The sequence below is a fragment of the Nothobranchius furzeri genome, chromosome 4 (assembly GCF_043380555.1).
Source record: "Nothobranchius furzeri strain GRZ-AD chromosome 4, NfurGRZ-RIMD1, whole genome shotgun sequence".
NCBI classification, from domain to species: Eukaryota; Metazoa; Chordata; class Actinopteri; order Cyprinodontiformes; family Nothobranchiidae; genus Nothobranchius; species Nothobranchius furzeri.
Window position 1 is genome coordinate 10,582,559 of NC_091744.1, and position 11,992 is coordinate 10,594,550.

Genomic DNA, 11,992 nt, shown 5'->3' on the forward strand with positions numbered 1-11,992 from the left:
GTGCGTTAACACACAGGAGAAGTCAGTGCAGGGTTTTGTCAGTGACGAAGGATTCAAAGGAGCAACAGGTCCCTCCTGTAAAGGGTGCTGCTCCATCACATCACATGACAAGATAAACAAACACGAAGCTACTTAAGTGCTCCGTTACTTAAAGTCGCATCATTAATGGTGCGTTTAAGATCCAGGAAGTAAGAGATAAAAGTTCAACGAGCATCAAAGGGGAGTGTTTTTAGAAATGATTTTACTTATCAAAACAGTAATGAGAACATTTGAGCTGTTCAGTTACGGTTCCTGCAGGCCAGTCGCATCAAGATCAATTACAGCAGCAGCACATTAAGACGTACAAATTACAATATTATGTTCTAATCTGAAGGCTGCAGAGGAAATGAGGCCGGTTTGGACGACTCTGCTTGCTCCGAGGCGAAATGAATGAGGGCTTTAACTCAGAAATCAGCTTTTGTTTGATTCTTTTTCCACTCACAAGTCCATCAGCTCGCAGGAGGCTCTGACACACATTCAGATCACAAAACTAAATGATTGTTTTGCCTCGTTTCCATAATCCCATCGGAACGATTTAAAGGTAAACGGTGATCAAAGAACAGACTGCACTTCAAGAACAATTCAACCAACGGAATTTTTATTTTCAACATCAAGGCAACAAAGAAAACTTGAATGAAAATCAAGATTTATTGTTCAACTTCATTTTTTTCTTAACAAAACTTTTACATAACTAAAAAAACAAACAGTTGTCTTCTGAAACATCACTCAGATCTACGCCTTCCTCTTCTGGGTGCTGATGTACAAAACTGCAAGAGATTAAAAAAATAAGTGTTTGCATTTGATTCGACGTGTTAAATGTCGAAAATGCTTCAAACACAAACACAAATACAACAATTCTTACTTGAGATCCTAAATAAGTGGCTCATTTTCTAACCTGGAACCAAACACACCTGACCGTGCTCCCTACAACGAGTGATTATCGATGCTCGGTGCTCTTTGAAGTCACCCACCCTTTACTTCCTATGGTTGACCACAAATTGTCTGTGGGAAGCGCTGACCTGCAGCAGCATTCCTCCCCCACTTAAATCCCATTTCTCCTCTTAAAGCTGAATTGATTTGCTCTGGCCGGAGACGTAGAAAGCTGTAGGCTGTACAGAAAGGCACACAGGTAAGCTTTTATTTTAGCCTTCTGCTTCTACATAAATCTACATTCTGCCTCCTGCTCCTTTAAGACTAAAATAGTCCTATCTAGAGACTGTAAACCGCACTGGCCTGCATGATTCACAGTCACCATGGAATCATACAGTACATACAGTTCTTGGCTGCTGTCTGAAACATGCAGCCAGAAAGGAGAAGATGCAGACCTCGGTTCAGAATAGATGAAGAATTTAAAAAAATAATAAAAGTATTTCAACCATCTGTAAAGAGTTCCAAAGGACGCTCAAATAATTAACACCAACTCTCTCAGGGACGGCCACTGGACTGCAGCATTCCTGTGAAAACAGAGCTCAGCTTCTTCCTGTTTGTGATCAATATTACAATAAATTCTAATTTTAACTTACACAATAAAATTCCAATATCAAAGGTAATTTGTTATGGCAGCGATTAAAAGATCATTATCATTTTTTCCACTGCTATTAAAATTCCTTTAATAAAAATGTTTACTTTTAAAATGTTAGTTGTCATGAAAAAGATACATCTGTTTATGGTTGTTAATAAAAAAAGGTGGAATTAATAGTTGATTTTACTCTCATATTTATTAAGGAGAGTCTAAAACGATTAATAAAGATTATTATGGTAACAAAAGATCAATAGGTGTGAAACCCGGGAATCACGGACTCAAAAGGAACTAAATAAAGCAGCAGCAGAACTGTCCGAGTCAGCTAGGGAAATCTTTCTAATGCATGGGTTAAAGGTCACACATTTAAACCCCTGATATAACAACACACTAGTTCCTATAAACAGTAAACCAATCACATGAGAAGCAAAGTCTCTTCCTCCTGCATATTTTAAACTTTACTCCGTGCTTCCATTTTTGTTCTTCCTTTCCTTAATGGACATCCTCTTTGGTTCAGACAAACTTACAGGAATAAGTTTAGGTAGTAGTCATTAGGGATGCACCGATCAGGTTTTTTGCTGCCGATCACCGATACCGATATCAAAGAATGCTGATCACGGATACCGATCACCGATACCGATCACGTGGATTGGCCAGAAATTTTCTACAACATTATAATGAGTGCTACAAACTACATAATCTGGGGATAAAGGAAATGTAACCTAATCTAAAATGGTCTGTATTAGGGTTGTCACGGTGTGAAAATTTAACCTCACGGTTATTGTGACCAAAATTATCACGGTTTTCGGTATTATCGCAGTATTTTTTTTAAACGTGCTACATTTTCACACAATTAAATAAACCCTGTATATCAGGAAAATATTGTCCTCAGTTTGTGTCTAAATTTAGCCTAAAATGTGTTATTTTGTAATTATATTGTTTATTTGTTTACATTTTTCCCCTTTAGTCTTTAAAATACCAATATTTGACCATAACTTCTTATTTTTTGTCTGTTGGATGTCATCATTTTAAAAATATTAGATCAGATGATACTCAGTACTCAAGTAGCCTTCTAATCAGATACTTTTTTACCCTTACTTGAGTAATAAACCCTATATCAGGAAAATATTGTCCTCGGTTTGTGTCCTTCCAGTGAGATTTGCAGATTTGGGAAAATGTCATCAGGCAGTAATCATTGTTAAATTCATAATTATTCTCGGAAAGAGACCAACTCTTATCTGCCCCTGGGAGCCCCGTAATGCATAGCGTCATTTAAACATGGGGGTGTCCGCAACACAGTTTATATGCAGGTAGCGGCGCTGCGGCTGCTTTATATAGCGACTTGTTGCATTCTCCCTCAACCCAAATCCTCGGATCACGCATTTTAGCTAAAACGCTAACGTTAACTTGCCTTGCGTTGACTGTAGAGTTGTGGGTGATGGTCACGCAGATGTGTCATGAGCAGTGTTGGGAGTAACGCCGCTTTAAGTATAACGGCGTTTCTAACGGCGTTCTTTTTTAGGTAACGGAATAATCTAATTAATTACTTTTCCCGCCGTTGCAACGCCGTTACCGTTACTGGGGACGGAACGTTGTGCGTTACTATGTGCTTGTCGAACGTTGAGCAACAGGCTTTCTGACCGCCACACTTCAGCTGCAGCCAGGGAGAGAGAGGTGTCGGTAACGCACTTACAAACATGATGATGATTGGCCGGGTGGGCGGAGACCCTCACTGTCTCAGTCACTGCATTCTGTAGACACAACGGGAATAACTCCGTTTAAAATAACCGCGTTAATAAAAAATATTTCTTTCTGTAACGAGCAAACTAATTAATTACGTCTTCTTTGATCAAAACGTCGTTCCTGTTACTGATAAGAAAATGCGTGCAGCAGCGAATCTGCGGGTCTGCAGCCGTGCCCTTCTTGGCGTGACAGCGGGACGTCCCGAAGGTCCGCTCACCTGTTCACCGCTCAGACGTCCTGATCTTCTACCTTCCTAGATCATCCAGCTGTAACCTGTTTCTGATCATGTCTTTAGTCCCGCTGTAGCACTGACGCAACAGTCTCAGACGTCATGGAGCTCAGGTGTTATCAGAACTACCTGTGTGTGTTTACCACCCAGCTTCAGCTCTTCTGTGGTTGGGTCTGACCCAAGTTAGTAAATGTAAGTCCTCCATCAGGCTTGTGCCTCTTCTGGTGTCATTTTAAAGGATTTATATTTATTTATTTCACCATTACTAGATTACCAGCAACAGAAATGCTGCTAAAAACACACAATTATGTGAAGCTGGAAAAATTAGAATACTGTGCAAAATTACATTTATTTCTGTAATTTAACTAGACTGAGAGACCATTTAAAGGCTCGGGAACATTTGCAGATGTTTCTATTTTAAATTTTAAATTTTAGCTGATTGGGGTCTTGTTAAATATCACACAGTGACCTTTTAATAGTCTAGATTAGTGTAATGCTCCTGTTAGTAGTTCCTCCTGTTAAGTGCTTATTTGTTTAAATTATTCAGGTTTATATAAAACATTTGGACATACATTTTATTATGTTCCAGTCATTAGTCATTTATATTTTACTATTGTAGTAATTCTTGCATTCTTTAATGAAAAAAGTAACCAAGTAGTTACTTTTGTTGGTAATTAGTTACTTTTATGATCTTGTAACTCAGTTAGTAACTGAGTTACTTTTTTGACAAAGTAATCAGTAACTATAACTAATTACTTTTTTAAAGTAACGTTCCCAACACTGGTCATGAGATTTGAAGCGTTGCTGCCTTTCACAGACACTTTTTCTGCACGTGCTGCAAACAGGATAGCCGTCTTCTATAAACTGTCCCTCGGCATTCTTCAAATATTCAAAAAATGCCCGTACTTCCCACTTTGTTTTCTTTGAGGTATAATAAATGTCCTGCGCGCTGCCGTTTCCTCCTTTGGCCATTATTTCAGCTTTAGCTTCAAGAAAGTTTTGGTTGTAAACAACAAAGTGCGCATGTGCCGCTGGCAACTTCAACAGATGATACGGTGGCTGGTAAGGGTCACCGCGCCTACACCGCAGCCACGGTAAACCACCGAGATAATATAGTTTTTTTAAAAACGGACGGTTATTATTATTGTCAACTTTTTTTTATTTTACCGGGGTTTACTGCTACACCGGTTACCGTGACAACCCTACCTGATCGGTCTGCTTTGATCCATTTTGAAAACTCCGATCAAAACCGATAGGGGCGCTATCGGCCAGTTGGGATCAAATGCCGATCCATCGGTGCATCCCTAGTAGTCAGTCGCAGCTGTATCTGCTCAGTCTAGAGAGGCACCACAAAAATCACACAGGTATCAAAATATTCCCTAACCCTACTTATTAACCCTATTAATGTAGAAGTTTACACTTCCAAAATATTCTATTTAATATTTAAATTCAAACAGCATATTATATTTAAAAATCACCCAAAATTAGTATCACTTTGAGGCAACACAAATCAGTTTCTGCCATCAGAAGCTAAATCAGTACATTTCTAATGTAACATAATGAATTAATTAACAAACGATGCTGTAAAATAGTAGCATTTTACCAGTTTTTTCAAAGCAGCAACAAAGGGGCTCGATGTTTTCATCGGAAGTGAGCTTCCTGTATAACTCCGACATGGTTAGTTTCCCAACTTTAAAAGGGAATATCTTGTGGTTTTCCTATAAAGATAGGTTTGAGGTGCAAAAATGCTTAATGAGAAAATGAAAATAAACATCTTGTGGTGCATGACTTTGAAAGTTTCATTTAAAAATTGTCAACAAATTTAAATCTCTAATCACTTTGGATTGAAAAAAAAAACCTAAACAACTGAAAGATCTATTAGAGCACACAGTGTAATAATGTTGTCTCTGTGAGCTAATAAGAATGAGGCTAGGAAGTTGACTGCACCAAAGACTCAGATCATGGCAAATGTACAGCCTTCATAACCTGGAATGTTTAATCATTAAATATGACTTGGAGCTATAGTAACAGAGGAAAACGGTGTTGTATAACGCCCTGCAGCGTGAAAACATCAAATCTTACCATTATTTCCTCTCAAAAAGGCATCTCCATACTTGTTTTTGAGTTGTCCATTGACATACTCCTCCGTCTGCTCTATTGCGATGTTCATGTAACCATCCAGACAGGCCAAAACACCTGCTCAGAGACAAACACAAACTTCAGATTAAAAATAAACTTACCTGGGCAATAAAACAACAACAGACCTGAACGTGCCAGCTAGGGAAGAGGGGCATACTGTTTTTTATGCATTTTGATGCAAACATAAACCATTACAAATTCATTCAAAAATTATCAAAACAGATTTTAATAATGATCATTATTTAGGTGAGTGTAAAAGGCAGACATCTGAAGTGCAGAAGTGTGGCACATTATGGTGTGCAACTGGGATGGAGTTTGAGTCTTGACTGAAGAAATAAATACATCAAATACTGAAAAACTGAACATTTTAAACTGTAACAAAGATGTCTGAGTAGGAGTGTTGTGTCAAAAAGTGTTCCTCCTCCATGTATCTGTGTAACCTGTGTGAATCTCTCTTTAGCTTGGTAAATGAATTAATATCAACACAAACACAAATAGTTTGTTGAAGATTAAAGCAAAATTTGGTCCTCACGAAACTTTTCAAGTTTATTCCAATTACTCAGCATTTAACTGGAGTTTAACTGCAGTAATTTAACTGTTTTTCAGTTAGTGTTTGTTTCATAGTTTCTAATCCTATATGGGATTACATCATTCAACTTCCTGTCTGCCTGTATAAAGAACTTAACTGTAATGAATTAAAAGATCATTAAAAATTAAAAGTAGTTGTCAGGGGGTCATTGTCTAGAACTAAACATGAGGCAGAAGGCGTAAAAAGATGCATCAATGACTGCTTAACAAACCCTCTGATTCATAACCTAATCAAACTCTGAGAACCCTAAACATTCCCACACCTGATGCCAGCTGCATTACCTCTGTAATCAACACCAGAGTTCAGTTTGACCACGACAGGTCTCCCAATTATCTGCTTCAGAAAGTCACTCGGGGTCTGCTTTCTCAAACTCATTTTCGCTTTTATCTAAAAGAATAAAACAGATGAGTAAATCTCATTTTATCACAATAAAGAACCGCATTAGCATTACCCTAATACACATTTAAGCTATAATTGATTATCTAGTAACAAAGGCATTATTCAAACCCGAGAATATTAAAACGAATAGCTGTAGCCAGATAGTACACGCCTAAATGCAAAACTATGTACGGTTAAAACGTTCAAATTATCAAATGAGCTTCTATGTAGCTAGCGAGCTAAGTGCTAACTACCAGCTATTCCGTGGGTCAGTTCGTTAGCCTCTAATAGCGTAGGAGATTGTTTAACAATAAAGTACAATGTACAGGTATTGTTACATCATAACAGATCCTAATAAGATAGGAAATAGATGTTTTACTAGTTTTACAGATGCGAACACCGAGCTAGCAAGTTACTCACTGGATGAACGATCTCACAACGATTTTATGTTCGGCGCATTGACCAATCACATTGGAGGACTACGGAAACTATGTAGGGACAAATGTCCTGAAAGCGCAAAGTTTTAATTCGATAGACAAAACAAGAATATTTAAAAGTACATTTTAAAAATACGATATACCCATTTCCTTTAACAAGTTATTTTCTATAAATGTATTTCTAATATGTTGTAATTAATATTATATCCACTGGCTTTCATATTATAATATACTAAAGTTTTTTTGTTTTGTTGTGCATTGTTATACTTTGAATAAACTGAAGCATTAGTAATATTTCTATTATGTAACAAATTCATACAGAAAATGAGAAACTACTGTAAATATGTAAAAACATAATATTTCATGTGAATGTCTCATTGTATTATTTTACTATTCTTTTTACAAATTCAAAATTTATCTCAATGTAATGTGGGATATGCACAAATAAGCCTATTCCAATTTCAGGTACATTTTCTTTCTTCTTGATCTGTAAGTGTTCAAACGTTTAAAAGAAAGAAAGAAAGAAAGAAAGAAAGAAAGAAAGAAAGAAAGAAAGAAAGAAAGAAAGAAAGAAAGAAAACAATCTTTTCTGTAGCTCCTCTCAAGACAAAAATCTCAAGGCACTTCACAAAAATATAAAATATAAAAAAGGTTTCAAAAAATGATTTAAAATATGTTCAAAATAAGCAAAAATAGACAATTGTGATTAAAAAGGCAAAGAGAGAGAGAGAAAGAAAGAGAGAGAGAGAGAGAGAGAGAGAGGGAGACAGAGAGAGAGAGAGGGAGAGGGAGAGGGGGAGACAGAGAGAGAGAGAGAGAGAGAGAGAGGGAGGGAGAGGGGGAGACAGAGAGAGAGAGAGAGAGAGAGAGAGAGAGAGAGAGAGAGAGAGAGAGAGAGAGAGAGAGAGAGAGAGAGAGAGAGAGAGAGAGTGAACAGGAAAGAGGGAAATCAGTGAATCTTGGGGAAATGGGAAAATGTGCACAGTATGTACAGTCTATGATGTGCACTTAAAAAAGACATCTTTTCATTCTTATAAACACATCACTTGTAAGTCGCTTTGGACAAAAGCGTCTGCTAAATACATAAACATAAACATAAACATGTGCCTGGTGAAATATTTTCTTATTATAACAAACATTTGTTAACATCACAAAAACTATTGAACCAATGGAAAACTTTTTTGTAGTTGTGAAGAAGTCTATGAATAAAGTGTATGAAAACAAATAATTCTTTTAATTATTCTAACGAGTAACCAACTTCGGGTTTGTAAAAAATATTATAGACACACACACACACACATATATATATATATATATATATATATATAAACCTTGGATGCTGGGAGCACGACCCAAACACTGCACAGCTTGGGAGGTACATGAGAAATGGTGTATGGGGGCAAACAAGGATGAAATAGTGGGGAGAAAAACAGAAGAGCATAGAGGGCGTGAGGATGTGCCAGTACGTGTTAGTGGAGACAGAAAGGTTGAGAGAGAAAGTAAGAGAGAAACAAAAAGAGAGAGACAGAGGGGGGATTGTGAAAGGTGGAATCATAAAGTACTTCTTGTGTGTCTAGACAGGTTGCTTGTTAGCAGGGCATGGCTAACCCTGTGGAGGCTAGAGGTTAATTTGGTATCTGCTGCTGTGTTAAACTAAGGTCAGTACTACAAGTCCTTAAGTCATAAACAAGAGTGGTTAAGAGCCATGTATACACCTAGGCACCGGTTAATGAATATTCAATGAAGAGTGTTTTTTCCTTCTTGTCCCTTGTTCCATTTGCTGTTGCTCGCTTTGAGGCAAAATTTTGGAAAGAAAGAAAGGAAAACAGTTTATCTTTGTGTCTTTAAAAGATGACCTCTGTGCTCTCACATTTCTGTGGTCTTTGTTGTCAAAACAAAATGGCCTTAGTAGATAAGCGAAGTAGATTTGTGTTCTTTCAAACATGTTTCCCTTGTCATACTTTTGCCCTTGAATGAATTAAACCCATAATTGGCCAAATATAGTAAAAACCAATCATACAATAAAAACGGGACATTGTCTCTTGGTTGTAAAGATTGTCGTTAAAATAAACATTAAACCTGCAGTTAAAACCCTTACCTCACCACCGTTTGATGCTTCTTTTAATGTCCAGCGTTGTAAATGGACGGGCAACATGATAATACTGTATACTTGAAGTGAGTTCTCACAAGTAAATGATGGCATCCAAAGGCTCTGAGATAAGTATGTTTTTACTCTTACCACTAGGAACAAAATTACAATATTATGTCGTTTTAAACAGGGGTTAATTGCAATCAGTGACACTGATTTAAATAATTTCACTCTGGACTGTATGTCAATGATAGCCACTCATCCTGCTACCTATGCATTATTTAAAGTGAAAGTGTGTAGGAGTGCACATCTGAAATGCCAGACTGTATTTTTCCATCTCTTTACATTTTTCTAAACATACCCTGCAGCCAACGAGCACACGAGTATTTGTAGGTTCTGCTGGGCATTTAAATACAAATTGATTAATTTAATTGTTTTATATTACACTTTAAAAATAACATCTTTGTAGTGTACGATAAAAATAATTATGTCTAATTATTAGTCATACTTGCTTTATACTTTTATGAGATGCATAGAGGACTACTGTTAATTCCAGTAATTACCAGATAAAAAGGCTGGGGTACACTTTCAAAGAGCTGCGAATCGGGTATTAAAACATAATATGTACTATTTTACTTACTCATAAAGTGATTTTAAAATCACTAAAAATGAATAATATTTTTTGATGAGCTGATAAGCAGTGGATTTCAGACCGCACCTGGGCGTCTGTGGCTACTCCTTAGCTGACTGTTGCCGTGTGTATGTATGCGTGCATGAAAAAACAATATATAAAATAATAATCAAAATATGTTTCTTGTGATTCAAGTTTGTGTAATAAGGATATAAAAACAGTGTAATGAAGAATGCAGTTATAAAAAAGGTAATTTTACTATGTTTGCATTTTGAAAAGATTTTTCAAGACCACATGGGTCTCTACTGCCTCCTTAAGCTTGGTTTATGCTTGACACATTCACTTTCCGCTTGGTGATGCGGCTCGCGGCTGGAACGCGCTTCACAACTTGCAGCGTTTATGGTTCATGCGGCTTGTCTCTGCGGTGAGCCAATATTCTCCCAAACTGAACGGGGCAGCATGGAGCTCTACGGCATGCACCCAACACTACACCATAGTAGAAGTAGAAATTACTGTTTACAACATGGCATTCCAGCATTTTTAACAGCGTCCTCGTCTTTTCCGACAGTGCGAGCTATTTCCCTCCAAGAATTATTAACAACATGTTGATCACAGTGATATCTGAGAGCTGAATCATACAAATGTCTGTATTTACGAACCTCTGCCATACTAGTTCTTGCCGGTCCGCCATGTTTTTCCGCGTCCATCCGTCCGCGTGGTTAGAAAATTTCCTAGGTACGCGGTGCAGAAATTTTGGGCCGTGCGGAGGCGCGGTGTTAGGGGTGTGGTTGTTAAAATGATGCAATTTCGCCGCGCGGAGCCGTGAGGACCTCGCAGACGCGTCAAGTATAAACCAACCTTTAAACACTCCAAACGTGAGGGGGAGGGGGGAGAACATATATCTGTTTTAGGAGTTATCTACCTAAAAAAGTGATTTCTCAAGCATAAAACGTCCTCTCACCTCTCCAGGCTACAGGAGCAGCTGCTCTACTTCAAACCCTTCCCAGGAGCTGTTCAGCTTATAGCAACCTGAGCGAGGGATGGGTGGGCGTGGCCAGCCAGTTTTCTTAACTCATTCACTGTCAATGACGACTAAATTCGTCATTTGCATTTTTTTTTTTTTACTGTGTGGGAGTCGGGACGAGCCCCCGCACCGTGAGAACAAACATCCCAGCTCTAAAGCCGATCTTCATCCTTGTACGTCACACATCATATGACCAGGAAGCAGAAAATCCATGTGTTTGAAGATCGTTTTGGGCCACTGCTGTAAAAAAAAAGTGAGGCGCGAACCGGAAAAGCTTCTGCCATCACAATTCGACAACAGATTATGAAAGAACAGATAACGCTCGAAACGTGTGGATTCTTCCTGATGTAAGAGGTGAGTCTACTCTTTGTTTTGGTAGTTTTGGCATTGACATCATCATAGAGCGCAACGTTTTGTGACTCTGGCAGCGAAGGACTTTTCTGATCAGGAAACGGCTGGCAGTGAATGAGTTAAAGTAACAGAGCCCTGAAACTGCTCATTCTGGAAGGTACCAAAACTGTCTAGAACAGGGGTAGGAAATCCTTGACCTGGAATGTCGCTATCCAGCGTGTTTTAGTTTTTTCCCTGTTCCAACACACCTGATTTTAATCAGTAGGTCATTAACAGACTTCTGTAGAGCTTGAAAACTTGGTTAATGTGTGAATCAACAATTAAGTTAGGTGTGTTAGAGCTCAAGGATTGCCTACCCCTGGTCTAGAATTAAACTATTAAAATTGCTTTATGTGAGAGAGATTTAGCGCAAACACTTTCATGTTTTGTTTTGATACAGAATTATTATAACTTAAGAAAAAAACAAATATGTCACCTTTAAATAAAGGAAAGTCAAATATGTTGATAATGTTTGTGACCTACACACTGTTTTTCATGTAGTCACGATTTTTGCAGTAAAACATCCATTACTTTAAATTTTACGGCGACCATTTTTGTTGAAAAATCCCACCTTTTGTTTCCCGTAACTGAACACACCTAGCAGTAACCAACTCAGATGGCTTAACAATGAACTCTAGAAAGAAGTGTTTGTTATAACTGCCAGGTAACGAGAAACTATCCATGGAAATGCAAGGTGTACCCCTACACAAGCTGCCAGCATAACACAAAGCCAACACTCCCGACACACAACCATGCATACACACACACATACACTCATGCCTGTG

General features: G+C 37.9%; 1 protein-coding gene across 4 annotated transcripts; it reads right to left on the minus strand.

Moving 5' to 3' along the window:
* Positions 1–615: 615 nt before the first annotated feature.
* On the minus strand, positions 616–7,145 carry lsm6 (LSM6 homolog, U6 small nuclear RNA and mRNA degradation associated). 4 transcript variants are annotated; one of them, XR_011520424.1, is made up of 5 exons: positions 7,057–7,145; positions 6,540–6,645; positions 5,613–5,726; positions 5,134–5,248; positions 616–806 (listed from the first exon to the last, which is right to left on the minus strand). XR_011520424.1 is itself a non-coding variant. In XM_015965818.3 (4 exons), exons 2-4 carry the CDS (start codon positions 6,631–6,633, stop codon positions 772–774), a joined length of 243 nt encoding a protein of 80 aa, XP_015821304.1. In that variant the 5' UTR covers positions 6,634–6,645; positions 7,057–7,145; the 3' UTR covers positions 616–771. The 4 variants fall into 4 exon arrangements, 3 of the variants coding, with proteins under 3 accessions (XP_015821304.1, XP_015821313.1, XP_054599629.1); XM_015965818.3 differs by lacking the exon at positions 5,134–5,248; XM_015965827.2 differs by lacking the exon at positions 5,134–5,248 and having other exon boundaries at positions 7,016–7,069.
* Positions 7,146–11,992: the final 4,847 nt, after the last annotated feature.